The 23,741-nt window shown below is 42.1% G+C and overlaps 1 protein-coding gene across 2 annotated transcripts in view; it reads left to right on the forward strand.

Moving 5' to 3' along the window:
• The window catches only part of GPD2 (glycerol-3-phosphate dehydrogenase 2), a 111,469-nt gene that overhangs the window by 74,444 nt on the left and 13,284 nt on the right, over positions 1-23,741 (forward strand). For both annotated transcript variants that reach the window (XM_060256941.1, XM_060256942.1), the window contains 6 exons: positions 7,893-8,086; positions 17,358-17,492; positions 17,745-17,920; positions 19,385-19,516; positions 21,167-21,325; positions 23,218-23,330. In XM_060256941.1, coding sequence (XP_060112924.1) covers positions 7,893-8,086; positions 17,358-17,492; positions 17,745-17,920; positions 19,385-19,516; positions 21,167-21,325; positions 23,218-23,330 — 909 coding nt within the window. The remainder of the gene's footprint in view (positions 1-7,892; positions 8,087-17,357; positions 17,493-17,744; positions 17,921-19,384; positions 19,517-21,166; positions 21,326-23,217; positions 23,331-23,741) is intronic.

Raw genomic sequence — 23,741 nt, forward strand, 5'->3', positions numbered from 1 at the left:
TTTAAACAGATTATAAAGAAGTACAGCTTTACAAGATTACAAAGAAAATCCATCCAATGAGCACCTGGACGTAGGCTCATTTTGTCAAAAGTCTTCCTCAGGAGTATTTCTTTTTTCTTCAAGGTTATCAGCTTCCTATTACAATTCAGTGTTAATATTGTGAGCCAGCCAAGTTTCTCTAAACAGATGCAAAAGGCTTCTGAATTTGGCTGGCAAAATGCTCCCTGCAACCTCTTTATTTTCTTCGGAATTTCTCATCCTGGAATAAACCATAGCGATTATAACAAGATACAGCACAAAGCTGTATGGAAGCAGATACTTTTTAAATTTGAAATTAATAATTAAATATGTATATATTATTAAGAACTTTTACCTCTAAATCCCACAAGGGTTTATATTTATACTAGGAGCAAGCCAGTCTCAAACCTCTTCTCTAACCAGATGCAAAAGCCTTCTGGATTTGGCCAGCAAAATGCTCTCTACAATATATTTTTTATTAGGAGCCACCCATTCATGAACCTCTTCTCTAACTACATGCAAAAGGCTTCTGAATTTTGATGGCAAAATGCTCTCAATCCATGTATTAATTTAGGAGCAAGCCAGTCCCAAACCTCTTTTCTAACCAGATGCAAATGCCTTCTGAATTTTACTAGCAAAATGTTCTCTCCAAAAAGCCTGAAAATTAACTCTACTTAAAGAAAACTATTCTAGGTAGCTCCATGCAGCTGTGTCTTGGATTTCTCTTACTTAAAGGTATAAGACACAGCGATATAGTAAAGATTCAGTGCTATAGTAAAGATTCATAATGGTGTTCCATTAGATCCTCTGGGAAATAAGAAGTTTCTGGTATGATTTTAAAATAGTTTTAAAATGTTTTAAATACTTCATTCATATCTAATTGAAGGGGATGGTGCTGCAGTTATTTAGTAAATGTAAGAAGTAGAGCTCTGTTCATCTCTTAAAATTATCATGCTTAAAGTACATTTAAGTGGAAATATTACATATGGTTTCAGCCCACAATAACTTTGACAGCCATTGTGACTTGACAGTCAGTGTTTCAGGGCAGGGTCTGCCAGACCCAGGTTTCTACTGTGGAAGCTGACTGGGGGATTTCGGACCGGTCACAGACTTTCAGCCTAACTTACCTCACAGAGTTGTTGTGTGGATCAAAAGGGGGAGAGGAAAATGATGTAAGCTGCTTTGGTCCCCCGCTGTAGAGGAGGAGAGGGGAGGAGATGGAAAGCTGAAGTCAGAAGGTCAGATGAAGGTTGACGGTTGGCTGGAAAGGAGAGAGGGTTGCCAACATCAGGTTAGGAAATTCTTGGAGATTTGAGGGGTGGAGCCTGGAGAGGGTGGGGTTTGAGGAACAGTCTCTCTCTCTCTCTCTCTCTCGGCTTGACTTCGCGAACGAAGATTTAAGAAAGGTGCAGTAGTCCACGTCTGTTGCAGGCTCACTGGTGGCTGACAAGACCAATGCGGGACAGGCAGGTCCGGCCACAGTGGCTGCAGGGAAAAGTCTGCTTTGGGGTTGGTGCTGTAGCAGTGCGATTCTTCCTCGATCTCCTTTTGTCCTCAAGACCAGCTATGCGTGCGTTCTCAAAGGAAGAGACAGCCTGGTGGATGGTGTGCCTCCATGCTTTGCGATCTGAGGCTAGGTCAGACCACTGGTGATGGTTAATGCAATAGGTACCAAGTGATTTCTTCAAGGAGTCCTTGTACCTCTTCTTTGGTGCCCCTCTATTTCGATGGCCGTTGGGAAGTTCACCATACAGGGCAATCTTGGGAAGGCGGTGGTTTTCCATCCTGGAGATACGCCCTGCCCAGCGCAGCTGCGTCTTCAACAGCAATGCCTCGATTTGAGGGGTGGAGCCTGGAGAGGGTGGGGTTTGAGGAAGAGTAGGACAGGTACAATGGCATAGAATCCAGCTTCCAAACCAGCTGTTTTCTCCTGGGGAACCATTGTTGCCAATCTCCACGTGAGCAGGGAACAAGGTATACACCTCCGCGCAAAACCAGCCTCAAAAAAATATAACAAATGATACAAATGTTTATAAATATAGCAACCAAACATACAAAGTGAAATTTATCATGAAATAGACAAAGACCGCATTCACACTCAAGTCCCTTTGTAGGCGAATTAACGCCAAGAAGATGAGAAGAGTAGTCCAAGTCGTGGCAAAGGTGGGTTCTTCTAGGGAGTCCAGTGCTCCAGGACGTCTTCACGAATTTTAAAGATGAAATAATCCAGTGCAGCAGGGTACAAGAAACGCAACAGGGCCGTACTTGATCCCTTGTTTCACTAACAAGCTCTTTAAAGCCCCCTCCCCTCGTCGATCAGCTAATTGGCAGGGAAAACCAAGGAGGTGGCAGCGAGCGACCCACTGAAAAAGCAGTGCTGCCCTTGCCTCCTCCCCACTTCCTTCCCATGCCCGGGTCGCTCGCCACTGCTGCCACAGCTTTCCCTGCCGGTCAGCTGATCACCGGGGGTGGGGGGGTTTGGCCTTTAAAGAGCCTAGTAGGTGCTTCACCGCCCCTTTCCGCGCCTTAAAATTGTGAAAACAAAGGGAGGAGGAGGGGTCTCGGGGGGGCAGAGAGGCTGTGCGGTACCACGGGAGGTGGTTGCTAACAGGTCACGGACCAGTACCAGTCCAAGGCCTGGGGGTTGGGGACCCCTGGTATAATAAACATAGCATCAGTCTGAAATTTAGATGGCCAGCTTAATTCCTCAGCATTTGTCAGGGCCACTAAGTGAAGCTGCATTACTTTCATCCCTAAAGTAAGATGAGCCAAGAAATATGTATGCATAATAAATATATGCATCTTATTGGAATTTAAATGGTATGTATTTAGCAACAGGTTTCTGTCCTGGTGCCAATTGAACCTTGTTTAGCTGAAAAATGTTGTAATGAAATGACACACGACTTGTCTCTTTGGGAAAGTACTTTGACATGAACCTGGAGAAATGGTAAATAGTTTAAAGGCTTTTTATGTGTAAATGTAGATAAGATTTAATTAATTTAATGTTAATACAATGCAGGGATTTCCCCATGGGTTCTTACATTTTTATATTCTTCATTAATGATTCTTGTGTTCCCTCTACTCTCATTAATTCTGTTCTTTGAATACATGGTCTCACTTAAGTAGCTACGACATGACTTTCTCATACTGATGATTATGTTACCGTTCTGTAATCCCATATACATTTCAATCTTTAATCTGTTTGATGTTGCATGTGGATTTGACCATGTTTTACATAGCAGTTCATTAGAATCATAGAGTTGGAAGGGACCTCTAGGATCATCTAGTCCAGCTCCTGCACAATGCAGGAAACTCACAAACACCTCCCCCTAAATTCACAGGATCTTCAGTGCTGTTAGAAGCCACTGCACCTGAAAGAGGAGCAATAGACCTTCAGTGCAGTGCAAAAATCTCTTGACATGAAAAAGCCCCTATAGTCCTAGGTACAAAACCCTACGCCTACTGGTCCTCTCTTTGATAGCTCATTAGCTATTTCTGTTCAGAATATTGTGTTTAGTTTTATTTATTTAATTGTGTTCCCAGCCTTGCTCTAGAGAAAAAAAAAATCTTTGCAGACAGTTAATAGTCAAAATATTTTGACTATATTTTGTCTTACATACCTCTATAGCAGGGTTCCCCAACTACTTTCAGCCTTTGGGCATCTTTGAATTCTGATACAGGGTGGTGAGCACAACCATGAAATGATTGGGGAGGGACGGTGGCTCAGTGGCAGAGCATCTGCTTGGGAAGCAGAAGGTCCCAGGTTCAATCCCTGGCATCTCCACTAAAAAAGGGTCCAGGCAAATAGGCGTGATAAACCTCAGCTTGAGACCCTGGAGAGCCGCTGCCAGTCTGAGTAGACAATACTGACTTTGATGGACCGAGGGTCTGGTTCAGTATAAGGCAGCTTCATATGTTCATATGATTGTCATGGGAAGTGGCACCAACCACAAAATGTGAGCTTATGCATAACTCTGGTAGTAGATCTTCACAATTTCACGCAGAAGCTCTGTTTAATGGGATGCCTTTTAAAATTAACCTATATTGTTTAAAAATATTTTCTTGGCATGCATAAAGAATGAGTTAGCTAAGAAAGCCTCACTCAGGATCTGATAAAGGGAGCTCTGCCTCTCAAATGCTTATACTCCCCCCAAAAAAAATTTTTGGTCTCTAAGGTGCTACTGGAACCCGCTATTAAGCACTTCACCTGACAGTATTTGTCTTCATTTTGCAGGCATCTAATGTACTTCTGGAAAGGGGAAAATACACTACTTCTAAACTATCCCTTTACATGAGCCCTTCTGTTGTTAGCCTATTGTCACTGTAACAATGACAGTCAGCACCGAAGGGCTGATGAGAGCTCCTTGCAGAAGTGTACAGGGTAAATATTTTCCCATGGGGGGGGGGGAATAGTGGCTCTTAAGGACTATTTCAGATCAAGAAAACTGTGCAAGGAGAAGGCTTCAGTCACTTCTCCCCTGCACTGTTTTTCTTACCTGAAACGGCCCTGTTTTTTATGCACAGGAAAATATTTCCCCATGTATATTTCTGCAAGGAGTTCTCAAAAATCCTTCCGCACCAACTGCCCCTTCTCCCTGATGCTCTGTTGATGGGGTGTGAACTGGCAGAGACTGACCAAGAGTCGTGGTAGATAACTCATTGAAAATGTCAAGACAGTGTGCGTTTGCAATAAAAAAGGCCAACGCCATGCTGGGAATTACTAGGAAGGGAATTGAAAACAAATCAGCCAGTATCATAATGCCCCTGTATAAATCGATGGTGCGGTCTCATTTGGAGTACTGTGTGCAGTTCTGGTCGCCGCACCTCAAAAAGGATATTATAGCATTGGAGAAAGTCCAGAAAAGGACAACTAGAATGATTAAAGGGCTGGAACACTTTCCCTATGAAGAAAGGTTGAAACGCTTGGGGCTCTTTAGCTTGGAGAAACATCGACTGCGGGGTGACATGATAGAGGTTTACAAGATAATGCATGGGATTGAGAAAGCAGAGAAAGAGGTACTTTTCTCCCTTTCTCACAATACAAGAACTCGTGGGCATTCGATGAAATTGCTGAGCAGTCAGGTTAAAACGGATAGAAGGAAGTACTTCTTCACCCAAAGGGTGATTAACATGTGGAATTCACTGCCACAGGAGGTGGTGGCGGCCACAAGCATAGCCACCTTCAAGAGGGGTTTAGATAAAAATATGGAGCAGAGGTCCATCAGTGGCTATTAGCCACAGTGTGTGTGTGTGTGTGTGTGTGTGTATATATATATATATATATATATATATATATATATATATATATATATATATATATATATATATATATATATATATATATATATATATATATATATATATATATATATATATATATATATATATAAAATTTTGGCCACTGTGTGACACAGAGTGTTGGACTGGATGGGCCATTGGCCTGATCCAACATGGCTTCTCTTATGTTCTTCTGTGACACAGAGTGTTGGACTGGATGGGCCATTGGCCTGATCCAACATGGCTTCTCTTATGTTATCTCTGGTCAAAATGGGCCCTGTCCTGCCTGACAGCCTAAGTTTCAACAGGGAACTCTCAGTGCAAGTCTGCTTGATAGGACCCAGGGAGACACAAAGCGGAACCCTAAACTGCACTTAGGACCCATGTACTTTAATACTCTAGTTTTCTTACTTCACATCCAGGGCTGGCCCTTTCACTAGGCATACTAGGCAGCTGCTTGGGGCGCAGCCCTGGCAAGGGCACCGGTGTGAGCCTCGGGTGGGCGCCAGTGTTGCCCTCCCACCTCCCCCCCAGTGAAATACCAGTGAAAGTGATGGGAAGCAGCAGTGCACCTGCGCTGAAGAGCGGGCCTTGAGGCTGCCTGTCGCTCTGCCGTTGCATCAGACACAGGCAGAGCTACAGTAGCCTCTGCACAGCCGCTCCCTGTCGCTTTTGGCCAGGGCAGGTTCGAGGGCAGGATGCCCTGCCTAAGGGACTGTTTCCCCGTGGAGCCTCCGCCATTCGCATCAGCTGTGCACATAAATACTCCAGCCCCATATCTGGCAAGGCTGGGGATAAGAAAACTGTTCTACTTTACAAGATTTTTGAAGGATTGCTGCAATAATGTATTTGAAGCTCTTTGAATGCTCTGGAGTGCTGTAGGAACACAAAGTGTTATGTCCCAGAACCTTATCCTGTCTGTATCCTGGAATTACCGTTTTTTGCCAGCTAAATTCAAGAAGGATCAAATAGGGTAGAAATGGGTAAGACGGTGAGGCTTCAAAGGGTTTCCCATTCCCAGCTGCATATATCTTTAGCAATTCAGTGGCTCTCGGCAATCTTTAGAAAAAAATACATTCTCCTCCTCTGCTATTTTGCTTATTTTAAGCCAATTTAGAAGCCTTACTTGAATGCTTGTCAAAAGTTTTTTGAATACTCTAAGTCTGTATATTAAATTTCTAGTTTTCCCGTCTCCCTAAATCAATAGCGATTTCATTTTGAAAAGTAATTACTCGTCTGCCACAGTTTACCTTGCCCAAGCCCACTTTTTAAGCTGTATTTCACCAAATGTATCTTTAAGCTGTATATAAATATCAGCTCAAAGACTTCTTAGTATAGAACTTAGACTTCAAGTGCGTACAATTGTCATCCCTCTCAGAGAACTTCACACATAATACTGTTCCATCACTGAGGTAATTTCTGAGTTAAAAAAGAAGAGGGTATACCGACAATGTACGATGAAAGCTTCTGTTTTGATGCAAATATGTGGACCTTCTGTATATATCAAATTTTGAAGTTGGTTGCAACACCTTTTCCCCCTCAGGGCTACCTTGTGTTTCAGTTGGCTGCTCTGATGTGTATCAAATAATATTTTGTGTCTAGGGATAGGCACAAATCTACCCATGAACAAACAAAGCAGGCCAGTTTGGGTTCGGGAGAATGTGCCTCCCACAAACCATCCCCAAACCTCACAAATCTCCATGGAAGGTTCCTGTGAGCTCTGAAGGCATTTAAATACCTTTGGAGCCTGACTTGGAAGTGAGCCTCAAAAAACATTTGAATGCTGTCGGAGTCTTCCACCAGCCCCATGACCCAACCAGAGTGAATTCTGAAGGCATTTAAATACCTTCAGAGCTTATTTACGGGTAGGGCCACCTGACTGGAGGTAAGCTCTGAAGGCATTTAAATGCTTCCATAGCTCACCTCTGGGTTGGGCCAGACCGACTGAGCTCTGAGAGCTGGCCTGACTTGACTGAGCTTTTATAGGCCTTCAGAGACCACCTCCAGGTGAAGCCTGCCCATATAAAGGCATGTAAGATCTGTGCACCAGGTTCTCTGAATACCCAGAAGTTGATACCTTTCCCCTTACAGTGCCTTGCTTTTTAAAAGTATGTCTCCATAACTGAAGAGGCTACAGACTTATTTTTGTTTTGTTCTTGTTTTTTTAAAAACTGGGAGTTCAGAGAACCCGATATTCAGATTTTTAGATCATTATATCTCTGTAACAGTATTTAATTGCCGGCAACAAACAGACAAAGTGCTGAAGTGTGGGGGTGGCTGCTGCTGGGGAGCTTGGGTAGGAACCATCAGGAAAGCCTGGCCTGAAAATTCCTCTCGCTGCTGCACAGTATTTGCAGCTGGAGAAGAAACCACACAATCCTGTTTCTCTGTGAAAACCACCTTTTCTTAGGATGGTGCTGTGAGAAACTCTTTCCTCCCCACCCCTCCCCCTCTCAAGACCAATGTCAATACTGTTTGCAGTGTTACATCTGCATGTGCTCTTTTGTATCTTGTCCATACCACCTCTGCTTGACAGCACTGGATATTGTTAAGTGCGCGATTGAAAACAAAAGTAAAAATGGTACTGTTTGTTGTAGCCCAGATAATATGGGACTTCTTGACCCGTCAACCAGCGATGGACGAGTGATTTTCTTCTTGCCGTGGCAAAAGATGACCATTGCTGGCACCACAGATACTGCCACTGAAGTCACACATCACCCAATTCCTACAGAAGAAGATATCAACTTCATCTTGACAGAAGTGCGCAACTATCTTAGCTGCGATGTTGAAGGTAACGTTACTAATACTGGTCTTGACAAGTTTATGATGTTTCTGATTCATTTAGGTATTTCTGTGAACCAGTGATTTGCTCCTTGGTGCTGCTTCAGTTGTCCATCATACTGTTCTGATTCATCTAGCTGACTGGTTGGTTATATCTGTAATTTGCCCTTCCTCCAAATAAGCTGTGTAGCATTTTAGCATTACAAGAATTTGGTGAGAGGAAGTTGGGTTGAAAAATAGATTATCTAGTAAGTATGGCCATCATTGACTTTCACAGTAAATATATAAACTTGGATCCCACCAAAAAAAATCTGCTGACAGAAGATTTTCCTTCAGTGCCTTGACTTCTATGTCTGCCTCTTCCTGCTGCAGACCAAAATGTGCTCAAAATTCTACTCCAGGTGGGCAGAATTTTGAGCCTCTTTGAGCAACTAAGAAAACCTATGTTGGAGAAAGGCTCCTTGAAGGAACGCCTTCTCTCTCCCCTTCCCCAGAGGCACAATTTTTGCTTCATTTTTCTGTTCCCCTTTGTGACTGAACTTCCCACATAATACGTCTTCTTCTAAAGCTAAGAAGTCTGGCTTTCCCACCCTTTGACAGTTCACTGTTTTGGCTTTTTGGCACAGTGCCGTCATTTGAGGGAAGGATCAAAAGCCCTCCTTATCGTAAACCACTGATAATGGCTCTTGAGAGGTTTTTGAAATTCCAAAAGAACAATATTTTATTTTACATGGAGGTGGAAGATCAGGTGAATTCAGGGATTGAAGTTTCTCAGGGAAAACCAGTTTTTGCACAAGCTTTAATTCTTATGTACAGGCTAATGAGAGTTTCTCAAGCTTTTCTACAGTTTCTTGAACTTTATATTGAGTGGCTCTTGTGGCAGTATTTTCCCTTAACATTCCAGCACACTTTCTTTAGTATCTCTCAAACTTTTTTGGTTTCCCAGAAGGTTGGTACACCCTTTTCAGTATTCAAACCCCTTCTCTCTTGAAACACCAGTTTTTGACTGACTGTTTAGTTCTCTATGGGTAGTTTTTATTCACAGCAAACTAGGAAACTCTATACTTTTTAGAGCTATTTTCCCTGTCCAACTGGGTAGGGAATCTTCTTCTCTCCTTAGAAGATCTTTCCCTTTTCCTTGGCCTGAATGAGAGTCTCCATATACTTCCCAAACCTCCTAGCCACTTTCCCCCAGTTTTCCTGTCTGTGTTAAACCACTCTCAGCTAAGGCTGAAATCAGTCAAGACTTGAATTTTCTTCAGTCAAGGCACGAAATCTGACGGACTCTCCTCAGCATCCAGCTCTTTCAAGACTGTCTGCTCAGCTGATGCTCTCTAATCAGCTTGCTCAGAGCATCTTACTCAATGCTTTCTAGCTCTGTGAAGAATTAACCCTCCACATACCTTTACTCTGTACAGTACTTTGGGGCTTTTCAAAAGGTGCAGTTTGTCACAGACGCTATTCACTCATCATGTATTTACTTTACAAAACATCAGGCCCTTCATCCTAGTCTCGAAATCAGCTGATTGATAATCATATCTGCTATTGTTTTTCCTGTCTGACATGCTTGCTCAGAGTTACACTCACAACAATACTTTTAGTGAACATACAATTTCACTCTAGATAATCTGGAAAGTGGCTAGCTCTGGTATGGTGATGAAAGCAGCAAAATGGGGTCTTTCTACATACATGTGGATTCTGCAAACGTGCTTAAAAATATCCTTGAATAGTCTAGAACTGATCATTCCCAAGAGGCACAGAATGCTGAGCATTAGAAAGTGGCTTAAAAGGGAAAAGGGATGTGTGTATGTAGAATTAGCCTGCTCAAGCCTCTGAGAATTTGGATAATCTCAAAATCAAGGTTTTAGAAGGTAGGGTGGCATTTCCAATTTGTTTTTTCTTGCTGTGAATATTATGGTGGCTCCCAAACATATCACTAAAAACCCCAAGGTATTTCCTTCATATGAAGAGGTTTAAAAAAAAAATGATGGAAACTTTTAAATAGAAAGCTGATAATTCAATACATAAAGACACTGTGATTATATTGTGACCCATTTTTTCATGCCATGTAGTTTTAGTGTTTTGGTTTGGTTTTGAGTTAAATAATATTTAAACATAAAACTGTCCTGCTGTCTTCAGCTTTTAGGGCACGATATGAATTAACAAAGAAAAGTCATTTCCTCCTCCTCTGCTTCTAGAAACACCAACAAGTAGACCTCTGGTTATAAATATAGACCATTGAAGAGTCCTGGTAATTGCCCAACCAGATTCAGATTAAGTGTTAAAAGACATAAGAAGTTTCAGATTTCATTACCAAGCCCAAGTTATCCAGTCCCTTTAAAATTATTCTATAAAAAGCTATGAACTCAAAGTTGCCCTTTCTAGGTGTTGACAGAGGCTGAATATTCATATTTAGAAACCTTCTCTTCACAGACTGAAAATTCTAGATTGCTTGTTTGTTCTTCCTTGAAATGGGTAATTGATAGTTCTGTTGTTGTTGTGGCCATTAAAGAAAAATGGTCTACAGGAGGAAGAAAAAAAACCCCCTATCATTAGGTCCCTCTTGCAGAAATTAATAAAAGAGCTGTTGTTTGTCTGACAGGGTGGATGGTTATACTAAGCTGTGACTCGGAGAATTGATTAGCGTGGAATTTTTGCAGGGCAGGTTTGGAAAACTAGTTGTCTTGAGTGTTAAAATGCTTTTGAAAGTAACCAAAACTGGGTTGCACACTGTTTTCCACGTGTGTAATTAGTCGTGTTTATAGATTGTCTGTTAGAGAATTAACAATTGGGCAGGCCGTATCAACTCACTGCAGACCTGCCTTTCTCCTGCCAGAGACAGTGGCAGGGTTATCAACTTACACAGGCTTGGATGCGTTCCAGCTGTTTAATTATAGTGTCACACATGCTGCTTTTTTTCTAGTTTCATTAATTTATAAATGTAATACGGTATCTTATTTTTGCGATTAGCACTTCATTTTGGTGAGTTGAACCTGCTGGCAGGACAACATTGATTTTTCAGATCTGGTCTCTGTTCTTTCAGGATATTTTTATCAAAGAATTATTGATTCCTTCCCCCCTCTTAACACTCCTGTGCTAGCAGTATCTTTAAACCGTATACCCCCTCAAAAGCTTTTGTGTAAGGCATTTTTATCCATTGTATACTAGGTAACCCCCCCCCCCAAAAAAAAATTGTTTACAGGTTCTTTAGCTGTGCTTTCGTTGGGAAGAGTAAACAGTAAAGTATCAGCTTTTTCTGGGGAGGAAAAGAGTGTGGAAATGAGGAAGTAGGCCCCTGGGTGGGCGGCTTAATTTTAAATGGTTACATGGGTTTCTCTGGTAGATGGGCATAGATTTATTTAAGGAAAATAGTTTTAGCAAATGTAACTCTTCTGGTGCAGGAATGCTTGGTGTGTTTTTGAGGGCTTATCTGGGTAATTTGGAGCATATAGCTGGGAAACATAGTAAAAGCCTTTAGTGAGAGACCTGGGAGAGGGATATTGTTGGGGGGGGGAGGGTATTGGCATATTTGGGTAATTTGGAGCATATAGCTGGGAAACATAGTAAAAGCCTTTAGTGGGAGACCTGGGAGAGGGATACTGTGGGGAGGGGAGGGTATTGGCATATTTGGGTAATTTGGAGTATATAGCTGGGAAACATAGTAAAAGCCTTTAGTGGGAGACCTGGGAGAGGGATATTGTGGGGAGGGGAGGGTATTGGCATATTTGGGTAATTTGGAGTATATAGCTGGGAAACATAGTAAAAGCCTTTAGTGGGAGACCTGGGAGAAGGATATTGTGGGGAGGGGAGGGTATTGGCATATTTGGGTAATTTGGAGTATATAGCTGGGAAACATAGTAAAAGCCTTTAGTGGGAGACCTGGGAGAGGGATACTGTGGGGAGGGGAGGGTATTGGCATATTTGGGTAATTTGGAGTATATAGCTGGGAAACATAGTAAAAGCCTTTAGTGGGAGACCTGGGAGAGGGATATTGTGGGGAGGGGAGGGTATTGGCATATTTGGGTAATTTGGAGTATATAGCTGGGAAACATAGTAAAAGCCTTTAGTGGGAGACCTGGGAGAAGGATATTGTGGGGAGGGGAGGGTATTGGCATATTTGGGTAATTTGGAGCATATAGCTGGGAAACATAGTAAAAGCCTTTAGTGAGAGACCTGGGAGAGGGATATTGTTGGGGGGGGGAGGGTATTGGCATATTTGGGTAATTTGGAGCATATAGCTGGGAAACATAGTAAAAGCCTTTAGTGAGAGACCTGGGAGAGGGATATTGTTGCGGGGAGGAGGGTATTGGCATATTTAGGTAATTTGGAGCATATAGCTGGGAAACATAGTAAAAGCCTTTAGTGGGAGACCTGGGAGAGGGATACTGTGGGGAGGGGAGGGTATTGGCATATTTGGGTAATTTGGAGCATATAGCTGGGAAACATAGTAAAAGCCTTTAGTGAGAGACCTGGGAGAGGGATATTGTGGGGAGGGGAGGGTATTGGCATATTTGGGTAATTTGGAGTATATAGCTGGGAAACATAGTAAAAGCCTTTAGTGGGAGACCTGGGAGAGGGATATTGTGGGGAGGGGAGGGTATTGGCATATTTGGGTAATTTGGAGTATATAGCTGGGAAACATAGTAAAAGCCTTTAGTGGGAGACCTGGGAGAAGGATATTGTGGGGAGGGGAGGGTATTGGCATATTTGGGTAATTTGGAGCATATAGCTGGGAAACATAGTAAAAGCCTTTAGTGAGAGACCTGGGAGAGGGATATTGTTGGGGGGGGAGGGTATTGGCATATTTGGGTAATTTGGAGCATATAGCTGGGAAACATAGTAAAAGCCTTTAGTGGGAGACCTGGGAGAGGGATACTGTGGGGAGGGTATTGGCATATTTGGGTAATTTGGAGCATATAGCTGGGAAACATAGTAAAAGCCTTTAGTGGGAGACCTGGGAGAGGGATATTGTGGGAGGGGAGGGTATTGGCATATTTGGGTAATTTGGAATATATAGCTTGGAAACATAGTAAAAGCTTTTAGTGGGAGACCTGGGAGAGGGATATTGTGAGGAAGGGGAGGGTATTGGCATATTGTCTTGCCTTTTGAGGAATTACCATAGACTTTCAGCCAGTTTCTAACAGATGTGACACCACTTTTAGGTATTCAGAACTAGTTGAGCCAGAGCCCATGGAAGAACACCAGAAGCAATGTAGGAATAGGTTCCTGTTCAGAACATTCATACTGGAAGGAGATGGAATTAAATGTATTTTAGCCACACTAGTTCAATGAGCCAGTTCTTTTTTTTTTTTTTAAGTTTTATTTACATGTGGGGAAAAAAAGATTTACAACAAATAAACGAGAAGTGAAAAAAGGAATCCAGAACATAAACAATACTGCAGTAACATTATTATTAGGAGAGACGGCAGCTTGATCTTGGAACCCAAGGGCGGGGCGGGGGGCGGTCAGTACTTGGATGGGAGACCACCAAGGAAGGTTCTGCAGAGGAGGCAATGGCAAACCATCTTTTCTTCTCAGCTTCCTTGAAAGCCCCTTGCTGGGATCGCCATAAGTTGCTTGTGACTTGACAACATATGCCTACACCCGTAATATTATTAGCATCACCACTGAGCTAATATTCAAGTTAGATCTCTTTATTAAACCTATACAAATGGTCAGGGGAATTTAAATTAATAATATTGGTGGTGTAAGTACTGAAAATGTGTTATTATTTTACAAGCCAAAAACAGATTAATAATTACAATAGAAAATACTTGTAAAAAAAAAAGAAAAGGTCAAAAGTTTTGGATTTTAATAGTTTTAGTAGTATCCTATTCGGTTGTTCTCAGGATGGTTGTATTTCTTATGCATTTCTCTCACACAAGTTAACCAAGGAACTTTATCCATTTTTGCCGGATCCAGTAATTTTATAAACTGATTAAGTCTGACTAAATCGTTAGATTTCAATGTTGTTAATACAATACCCTAATTGCTTCTATCATGTAGGAGAGCTAAACCCATTTAAAAGGGTCATAGTAAAGAGACCTATTTTAGGATCTAAAGGTAAATTAAACTTTTTTATTATTATATTTGTAATAACTTGAGTACAAATATCCATTGCTTGTCGACATAAATGCGAGCTATGGAAAAAAATCAACTCTGGAGGCACTGCATTACCAAGTTTCCAAAAGCACCATATGTTTTTGCTGTTGTTTGCAGGATGGAATGTCAATATGATAACAACTTGCAGCCATTCTCTCTTATAGTCACGTTATATTGATCACACCCCAAATAATTACCTATTTTCTCTGGGTTAAAGTCTGCTTAATCGCTCTCCCATTTTTAAACAAAGCCCGTGTTCACTGTTTCACCACTATTTAGTAAAGCTTGCCATATTTTAGAGGGCGACGAGCCCTTGATACTCAAAGAAGTCCTATTCTTGTCAATTTCCAAGAGCAGTCTTGTAGCAGTCATTTAGACAATGTTTTATCTCTAAATAGTGAAAAAGAGGCGGTCTGTTTTCAATGGTCCCATCTTTAATCTTGCTCCCGGGTTGTGTGAGGGGAGGAAAAAATCAGGCAATTGTGAATTACACAGGGCTCACTTAGGTTGTTGTTTGGTATGCTTCAGCCTTTATGAGTAGGAATCTTGAGATTTGACAAATGGATCCCTTTGAGTCAACCTGTTGGTGTGATTTATGGCAGGTGAAAGATTTATTAATGTATGTGCAGAGGTGGTAGCTGTGATGTATGTGTTTAAATGAATGTGAACATCCGCAACACGGTAATGCTGCTTGGAATGTGAATATTTTCTTCCTAAACAGGTCCAGAATTCTTTCTTTTGCATAATCATTGATGTTTCCAGCATTACTTGTGTTGTTATTTTGTTTTTGCCCTTGTTCCAAGGATTTCAGTCTCATACAAGTTTCACACCCTTCTTTAACTCCATAGTTTATTTAAATTATTGTCATTTAGAAAACATATGTGCAGCTTCTCCAGAGAGCTACTGAAGGTGACTCACAGATTAAAACCATACGATAAAATTGTAAATCTGAAAGCATAAAAACAAAGGCAGAACAAAACGATGCTCAGTACTAAAAGGATAATCGGAAAACAATCCTCAAGCTAGAAGAACTCCATTAGAACAGCTACAAAAGATGAAACCTCCTGAGTTAGCAGTATGAATAAGAAGAAATGTTTTGGCCTGTTGCCTAAAGGAAAGAAAGGCAGGCATCAAGTGAACCTCAAGGGGGGGCATTCCAATGGTGGGGGTGTTACAACTGAAGAAGTCCCGTCCCTGGATGCCTTCAGTTGTGGTACAGCAAGCAGAGCTTAGAAGGAGAATCTTTAACTGGTGGACTGAGCAGTATGAAAAGAGATTTTTCCTTTAAATACTGCAGCTTCAAGCTATTCAGGGCTTTAAAAAGTAAGAACTTTATTTATTTATTTATTTAAGATTTATATCCCGCCCTTCCCACAAAGATGGCTCAGGGCGGCTCACAACAGAACTGAATTGTGCCTAGAAATAGAAGTGGGCTGGCAACCAGTGCAGATTTCTTAACGCAAGGTTTGATACACTCCTTGTATCCAACCCCTGGCAATAGCCTGGCTGCTGCGCTGGCTGGACCGACTGAAGTATGCACTGTATCAACTGCTGAAATGACCTTGGGTCAGTCATAACTTTGTCAGAGCTATTATCTCATGAGCGGTTTCTTTTGGAGCTTTCTCAGCCCCACTTACCACGCAGGGTGTCTGTTGTGGAGAGAAGGGAAAGGAGATTTAAGCCGCTCTGAGACTCCAGATGTTGAGGTATACATCCAGTGTCTTCTTCCTCTTGCTGTTGTTGTTCTGCATGGAGAGTGTATTATCCACGATGTGTAGAAGCAGTTGTAGAGTACGTTACAGTAATCCTAATCTAGGTGCGATCAAACTTTGGATCCACTGTGAACCCACTAAAAAGGTAATCCATGATGAAAGGAACCTGAGCTTCCAACTGTAGGCCATCTAAATTTTGCACACTAATCAGTTGACCAGTATTATATCAGCCACTCGCTGACCATTATTGCACAGCAGTCCAGTGTTTTTGTCAAAAATTCTGTGAAGCCAAAAATGACATTGAGGAGGTGACAGCTTATCTGTTTTTAGTTTTATCACAGTGTCATGTCTTAGCACAATCAGGAATGAGCAAAGTCTACCACATCTGATGGCCTTATTCATGTTTGTGTTGAAAGCAAGGGTACAGCTGCTCCTCTGCTTTGTCTTTAAAGGTTTATATCCCTTACTTTAGCCAGTTACTAGCTACTGATATTTTTACCAGAATGACAAAAAGGACACACCAAAACAGAACAGGGGGGAAAAAAGAAAAGACTTTATTCAGGATCAGCTATAGCCATAGCCAGTCCTCTGATCTGTATTTGGGTTAAATAATACAAAAAAAATACTGGCAAGGTATTTTTTTTGGCTCAGATACAGCTCAATGCACATCTCTACTGGGGATATAATACTCAGTTTTACACTGGAAACAGAAGCCTAATTAATTTGTGTGTTTTAGTTGAGTAAAAGCATTTCATTTGCAGTTTCTTTCTTTGAAAAATGTAATCCCTGTGTGTGAGGAGAAAAATTAACTCAGTCTCTTTCAAATATTTAAATAGAAGATTGGAAACAAGCATAGCAAATAGTTGGGGTTTTTTTAGGAGTTCTTTATAATAAACAAAGCTATTGACTATCAGTTCTGCTTTAAATGGTAACGGGGACCAGAAATTACAAATAAGAATAGTGACATTATTATAATGAGGCCAATGGTATATCAAGTAAAATAGTTTGAACCACATACTTAGGAGCTGTGTGGTAAAGTTAACTTTCTAGTCCCGCAGTATTTGTGCTTGGGGATGCATGGTTACATATAAGATTGATTAGTAAATGGCAATGTAAACTAAGTATACAGTCAGCTGCTTGGTTGGGATACTTATTTAAAGGCTTGCAGGGAATAGATTTTAAAATCATTCAGTGATTGAAAGGGACTGTAGCAGAAAGATCAGTGGTTGTTCAGATTTGAGAGGTTATCTTTATTAGTTTAAATAACTCCACCCTCACCCCTTTTCTGAAACAAATAAGCCCCTAGTTTCATTAGTATTGTGAATTTTGTTATATGGTTCTGTATAGTACTTAGTATTAGGTTTTATTGCATCAAGAGATACTGCATAAGAGATAAAATATTGCTTTTAACTCCATTCAAGAGGTCATTTCTGATGGAACTCCTTTCCCCTCCTTTTTTTATTGCAGTGAGGAGGGGTGATGTCCTGGCAGCATGGAGTGGTATTCGCCCTCTTGTGACAGACCCCAATTCTAAAGACACCCAGTCCATATCTCGGAATCACATAGTCCATGTTAGTAAAAGTGGCCTTGTGACTATAGCAGGTAATTTGTCCTTCATTTCTACTCTTTATCATTAGAAAATACTTGATCTGTTGTGTAACTTCAAAGTTTTCGTTATTTTTAGGCAGAAAGATTCAATTCTGAACAAGTAGGACAGTTATTGAGCCGTTAAAGGTGGCTGCCTTAATAAGTAATTTGTTCTGTATGTTTTAAATAAAATAGCCTTGGAAGGTAAATTGGGAAATGGTGTGCTGGGGGGAACATATAATTAATGCTGTAAAATACTGCTTGCAGGTGGGAAATGGACAACCTATCGTTCAATGGCTCAGGATGCCATTGATGCTGCTGTAGAAGCTCATAACCTTCACGCAGATCCATGTAGGACAGTTGGACTCCTTCTGCAGGGTGCAAATGACTGGAGTACTACTCTTTATATTCGACTGGTTCAGGACTATGGACTTGAAAATGAGGTGAGGCCTTATGGTGGATGACTATTTCAGTCCATGTTGTGTATGGTTCCTTTTGTGTCCCGCCGGACTCAACATGCGACAACAGCAGAGATCTCGAGTATTGATGATAGTCAGGCCTCAGATTCAGTGGGAGCTCACAGGAGTGCAGCACCTGAACCTTTCTGAGAGTTCCACCTCCTTGTCCATTGAATAGTATCTGCAGCTGCATAACAATCCTTGGATGAGCTCCACCGCCTGTTTTTCAACAAAATGTCGCCTGATGATAGTGAGTGTACTGAGCTGTCTATAATGCCCAGGTAGCTCCTCCTCTCCTGCTCTGGCTATCCTGAGATCTAAACTATATGCTAAATTGGAGAGCCATGTTCTAATTCCCTGATATGTAATCCGGTTATAAAAGGCTGTGGTGGGTCCTAATGTAGGTTGTAGCTATAGTGCTGGGAAAGGGGAGCTTAACCCTCTTTCTCATCCCTATGCTGTTTCCCTGATCAAAAATCTCCCCTACCCCTCCCAGGTTGTCTGCACTCCAGCAGGCAAAAAGATGCAGGCACTATTCAGGTACTTCTTTTTCTTCCCTTCTTTTGGGGCTTAAAGCAGGGAGCTGTTTCATTTGGGCAGTATGGTGAATGGAAGGAAAAAGATAACCGCTTTCTTCTCAATTGTCATGTCCCCAATCCACATCAAGAAACTACCATGGCTGCTTTTAGCGTTCAGCTCAGAGGATGGTAGGATTTCATCACCAATCCCCAGTGTTGTGTGTAGTTTGGTTCGCAGGATGTTCTGAGGCCTGCTAAAACTAGCAAAGGATGATCAATTTGACTTGGCAAACAGTTAATGAGAATCGGAGGGAAGGGAATGAAGTAGATGGGCATGCTGGAGTAAGAGGAATGAAAGGCAGAAATATATTTTCTCTCTCCTCCCACTGAAAACAACCTCTCTTTTGGGCATCAAGTTGACAGGCCTGTGCCTAATTTAGTACATGGATCATAGGTGTTATTTCAAGATGATGAAATAATGTTGTCTGACCATGAATCCTAATCTTCATTTTTGTGTGTGTTATTTTGTAAATGGCTGTGTTCTTTTGTTGTTTAAAGTCTTTCTGTAGGTCCAGTTTTCTCCTAATCTCAGTGTGTGTTCGTATGTGTGTCTTTGTAACCATGACAGTCTTGAGCCTTTGAGCTTCCCAGCCCCAGGTAAATCTATTCTTCAAAAGTGAACACAGTAGCAGAAAGCTTGAAGCGTCATTAGTCACTGTTCTGTTGATACATGCATAGCAGCATTAGCGCTGGCCTAAGCATTCTCAGTGTGATGAGTTGCCTCCCACACCATCCAAATCTAATACCTTCTTCAGCCTGTTAGTTATAGGCAACCAGAGAACTGACAAGAATGGCTCATGTTGAGATTGACCTGCATTCCAGAAAACACCAGCTGGTAAAACAGTCACTCAGTGTGTTCTCATTTCTTTAGGTGGCTCAGCATCTTGCAGCTACATATGGAGACAAGGCTTTTGAAGTGGCCAAATTAGCCCAGGTTACTGGGAAGAGGTGGCCAATCGTTGGAAAACGGCTTGTATCAGAGTTTCCTTACATTGAGTCGGAGGTATGGCAGCGAGGTCTTCAGGCCTTGCCCCTTGTCTTTCGCTTTGTTTTAAATGTGCTGTTTTCTTGCAGTCAAAAATGTATAGCTTAGATTATTCTGCCTTTGAAAGTTGCAGCTCATAACTGAGAACTGTAGTGCAAAGACTGAGTTGTGAGCTAGAAAGAACATGTTTCAGAACTTCTCTCCTCTTCCTTAAGTTCATTGGATGGCTCTAAATAAGTTGCTATCTCTCAGCCTTTGAAATTGTGTCTGTCTGCAGAATGGGGGTGGCAATGTTGACCTTCGCTATGCAGTTGTTGTAAAAGTTGTCGGGATAATGTACGTGCCAGATAAATGGTGCTTATTATTTAATCTCCCCTAGCCCTGTTTCTTCCCTTAGGGACAGATGTGGAATAGGGTGATCTTATAGAAGTTGAGGGAGGAAATTCTAGTGGTGTATGGGCAGGTTGGCTAGAGAAGCAGCAGCAAAAATGCGTGCTTGTACATCTAGGCAGGAAATGTATAAGAGCTAGGTTTGTTAGCTCACCAGGATGGGGGTGGGTGGGGAAAATTGTCTGTGTACCTCTACTTTAGGATATAGAAACCAACAGGGCAGCTTTGTCTAGAAACCAGATAAATATCTTTACCCGCTCTGGTCTGTGCTTCTAGCTGCTATGAAGGCTCATTGAAAAGCTAGGAATCCCTTTAGGAGCCTGATATGGCTGGGAAGCAAGGACACAGCAGGCGGAGAGGAGTAAGACGACTCATGCCTAGTGAGGCAGTGGTGGTGGAACATCTGAGAAATTCAGAAGGGGATTTGCTGTAAGCATCAGAGCTGAAGCCAGGCAGGCAGGCACGGAGGAAGCACCCGCCCCCTCCGCAAACCCAGTGCTTTGCGAGCGCCGGCTGTGGAGAGGGCAGCGTGCTTCCTCTGTGCCTTTCTGCCTGGCTTCAGCTCTGATGCTTACAGCAAGCGCCGGGATCGGAGGGCAGAGGGAGCAATCCTGGCGCTTGCTGTAAGCGTCAGAGCTGGAGCCAGGCAGACAGGCGCGGGGGAAGCTCCGGGATCAGAGGCGGAGGCAGTGGATCCCCCCCCCCCCGGAAGGTAGGTACCGGTACCTTCGCTCCATAAGACGCACACACTTCCCCCCCCACTTTTTTTTTGGGGGGGGGGAGTGCGTCTTATGGTGCGAAAAATACGGTATATCAGAAAACAGCCAGAGTTATAATTTCTGAATATACAGATAAAACATGTTTGGTCAAACTACAATTCCAAACAGATAGATTCAGGAGGGTAGAACGAAGTTCAAGTCCAGGGACACCTTTAAAACCAATGGAATTTTAGTCAAGGCATACACTTATAACTTGAATAAAAAATTGTCAACTTTAAAGGGGCCACTGAACTTGAACTCTGTTCCACAATTCCAGATGTATCTTAATTTTGTAATTCAGGATAGTAAAAGCAAAAGTGGAAAACTTACTGTAATTTTAGCGAGAGTTGAATTACACGGGACCAGACGGTGTACAGCTAACGGTTGGCAGTTGAATAACTTTCATCTTAAATTACTGTTGGGTATACATTGCACTTTTCCATCAGCGTTAATGTCTCTGTCCTATGCCAGGATCTCAAAATTAAATTGGCCTTTAGAATTGTCCATTCAAACATTGTAGGTTGAATACGCAATCCAGGAATACGCCTGCACTGCGGTGGATATCATTGCTCGTCGAACACGCTTAGCCTTCCTGAACGTGCAGGCTGCTGAGGAAGCCTTACCAAGAATCATTGAGATCATGGGGAAGAAGCTCAAATGGAACGAGCAGAAGAAAAAGGTATAGAGGAGGTCATTTGTTTTACAACTTTTTCCAGATGTGCAAGTCAAGGTAGTGGAAAGGGAGAGAGGATTCGGGCCTGAGTTTACTAATGACTGAGCATTGCCTCATGCATTCCTTTTCTGCCCAGGTCCGGAGACCAGTTTACTCAGTGGCACACTTCTAAGTATCCATTCACTTTGGGCAGCAGAACTTTTCAGCTTCCTTCTGCTGCAGTTGCCTAATCACCCTCCCTCCCTCCCCCATTTTTGTACCTGTAGCAGATCATGAAAATCACATGGCTCAAGATGGGAGCTTGTAGTGGGGCAGGAGAATTGACAGAAATATTTACTCCCTCTTATTTGAACAGAAATACCATTCCATCAGAAGAATTGTGTGGTTGGATGCATGCCATTGTGTTTGCTAAAATTAGCCTTCCTGCACCTGATGGTTACCTTCTCTGTCATTCGGTTTGCAAGTACTAAATATGTGTATCAGAGCCATGTGACTTTCTTGGCCCTTCACTCCATTTTTTTCCCAAAAACTCCGGGGTGCAGTGGAGACATACTTTGCTGAGATAGAACGGTAGTGCATCTCATTCAGCTTCCTGTTTCACACACAGCCAACCAAAGGCACCCATAATGCCAACAATTAGAGCACAGCAGCTAAAACCTCTCCCCCGAGGGTTACTGCTTCTGAACATGGAAGTTCTATTTAACCATTGACGGACCTTTCATTCATGTATTTGTCTAACCTCTTTTACGGTCATTAGAACTAGTAGCCAACAATCGATGTCGTAACAGTGAATCTCACAAGTTAATGTTTTGTTCAGTAACCAAGTACTTCATTCATCCTGAATTTATTACCCGCCAGCTCCATTGGGTGCCCACAAATTCTAGTATTACAGGACATCCTAGTATTACAGGAAAATCAGAAAACGTTGTCTCCACTTTCTCTGCCCCCGTCTCCACTTTCTCATGCCCCTCCTTCGATTCATCTTTTCACTGTATTAAAAAGCGTCAAACTCATTAAATTTGACAGCTCCAGTCCAAATGTAGTAATGGGACCAGTTGCTGAGCAGATGCCAGTATTACTGTTTTGTGTATAGTTTAGGGACCAGTCATAAATCTTGGGGGGGGGGGGGGTGTTGAAAATGTCTTTTTTGTCTTTATTTAGTATACTTGGAAGTCAGTGCATGTCGAGACATTTCTGATAACATATTTAGGCTATGTGCCATTAGTTACATAGGACTTCCTGTGGAAAGGATTTTGTTGCCAAAGCAAAGGATTTTATCTACAGGTTCTTCCTCTGGATACGTTGGGCTTTTTTTGGCATATTCAATGCACCATTTAAAACAAAGTTTCAGAACAGAATAGGTGATTTAAAGATTACAAACTCCAGGCAGAGGTTTTTGTTTTTTTTCTCCTGCAGCTTGAAGAGAGTAATCAACAAATGCCAGAGGCTTGGCATTAAAATACGTGATTCGCCACCACTTAGGATATTTATTGTAGCCATAAGATACCCGCTTTAAATTAAAGGCCATCTCTTGGCCCTTCGTCTGCGAGCACAGGTCTTGCTGGCTTCGCTGTGAGTTGCATGTGTGGACTGAGGGCACGATACAGCCCTAAAAAAAACCTTTACCTTGCACGTCTCTCGGAGTAATTACCGCTTGATAATCAACGCTTGTACAACTGAACCAGTGATCTAGCTGAAGCATGAAATGCTGCCTAATCTTAATTACCTTGTTCACCTTTAAGCACTTTTTGGTCATCAACTGCTGATATTCCTCTAAGGACCAGCAATTATAATTAAGTGAAAGAAGCCAATAAAACATTACAGCAAGGAAGAAATTCAGAATGTAAATATTTGCTGTTACCCTAGAGCTGAGATACTGTGCTGCTGTCCCCTTTTAGGAAGAGCTTTCAGAAGCGAGGAAGTTCCTATACTATGAAATGGGCTACAAGGTACGGTCCGAGCAGTTGACGGACCATAGTGAAATCACTCTGACACCAGCGGATATTGAGAGGTAAATAGAGGGCGAACAAATTCATATTAAACTCTGAGATCTGGGTGTAATGTACAAGGAGGCAGGGTGGGAAAGTGGCAGCTATAGGCAATCAAGCTTGGATTGCAGTGGCAAGCTCTCTTTATTTCATTTTGGTATTAATGGCTGCCTTGTCAGTATCTTTGATATGGTCACAGGCATTTTTTGAATGATTCTTCCCCTGTTCCTTGATCGATGGAGTGGGTCATGCATTATTGAATTTGTGTCCTAATGCAGGATTGGTAGGCTCAAATTACGAAGCCTGTCTTTTTTTTCTCAGAGGACTGGTCAGCAACTAGCTTCATATTTTTCCTTGCAGTTGTACAGGGCTTCAGGCTGGTCCCCCTGCCCCTTGTAGACTTCCAAGCCCGTAGCTGGAGATTGCAGACACTG

This window comes from Heteronotia binoei, chromosome 16 (genome assembly GCF_032191835.1).
Source record: "Heteronotia binoei isolate CCM8104 ecotype False Entrance Well chromosome 16, APGP_CSIRO_Hbin_v1, whole genome shotgun sequence".
NCBI classification, from domain to species: domain Eukaryota; kingdom Metazoa; phylum Chordata; class Lepidosauria; order Squamata; family Gekkonidae; genus Heteronotia; species Heteronotia binoei.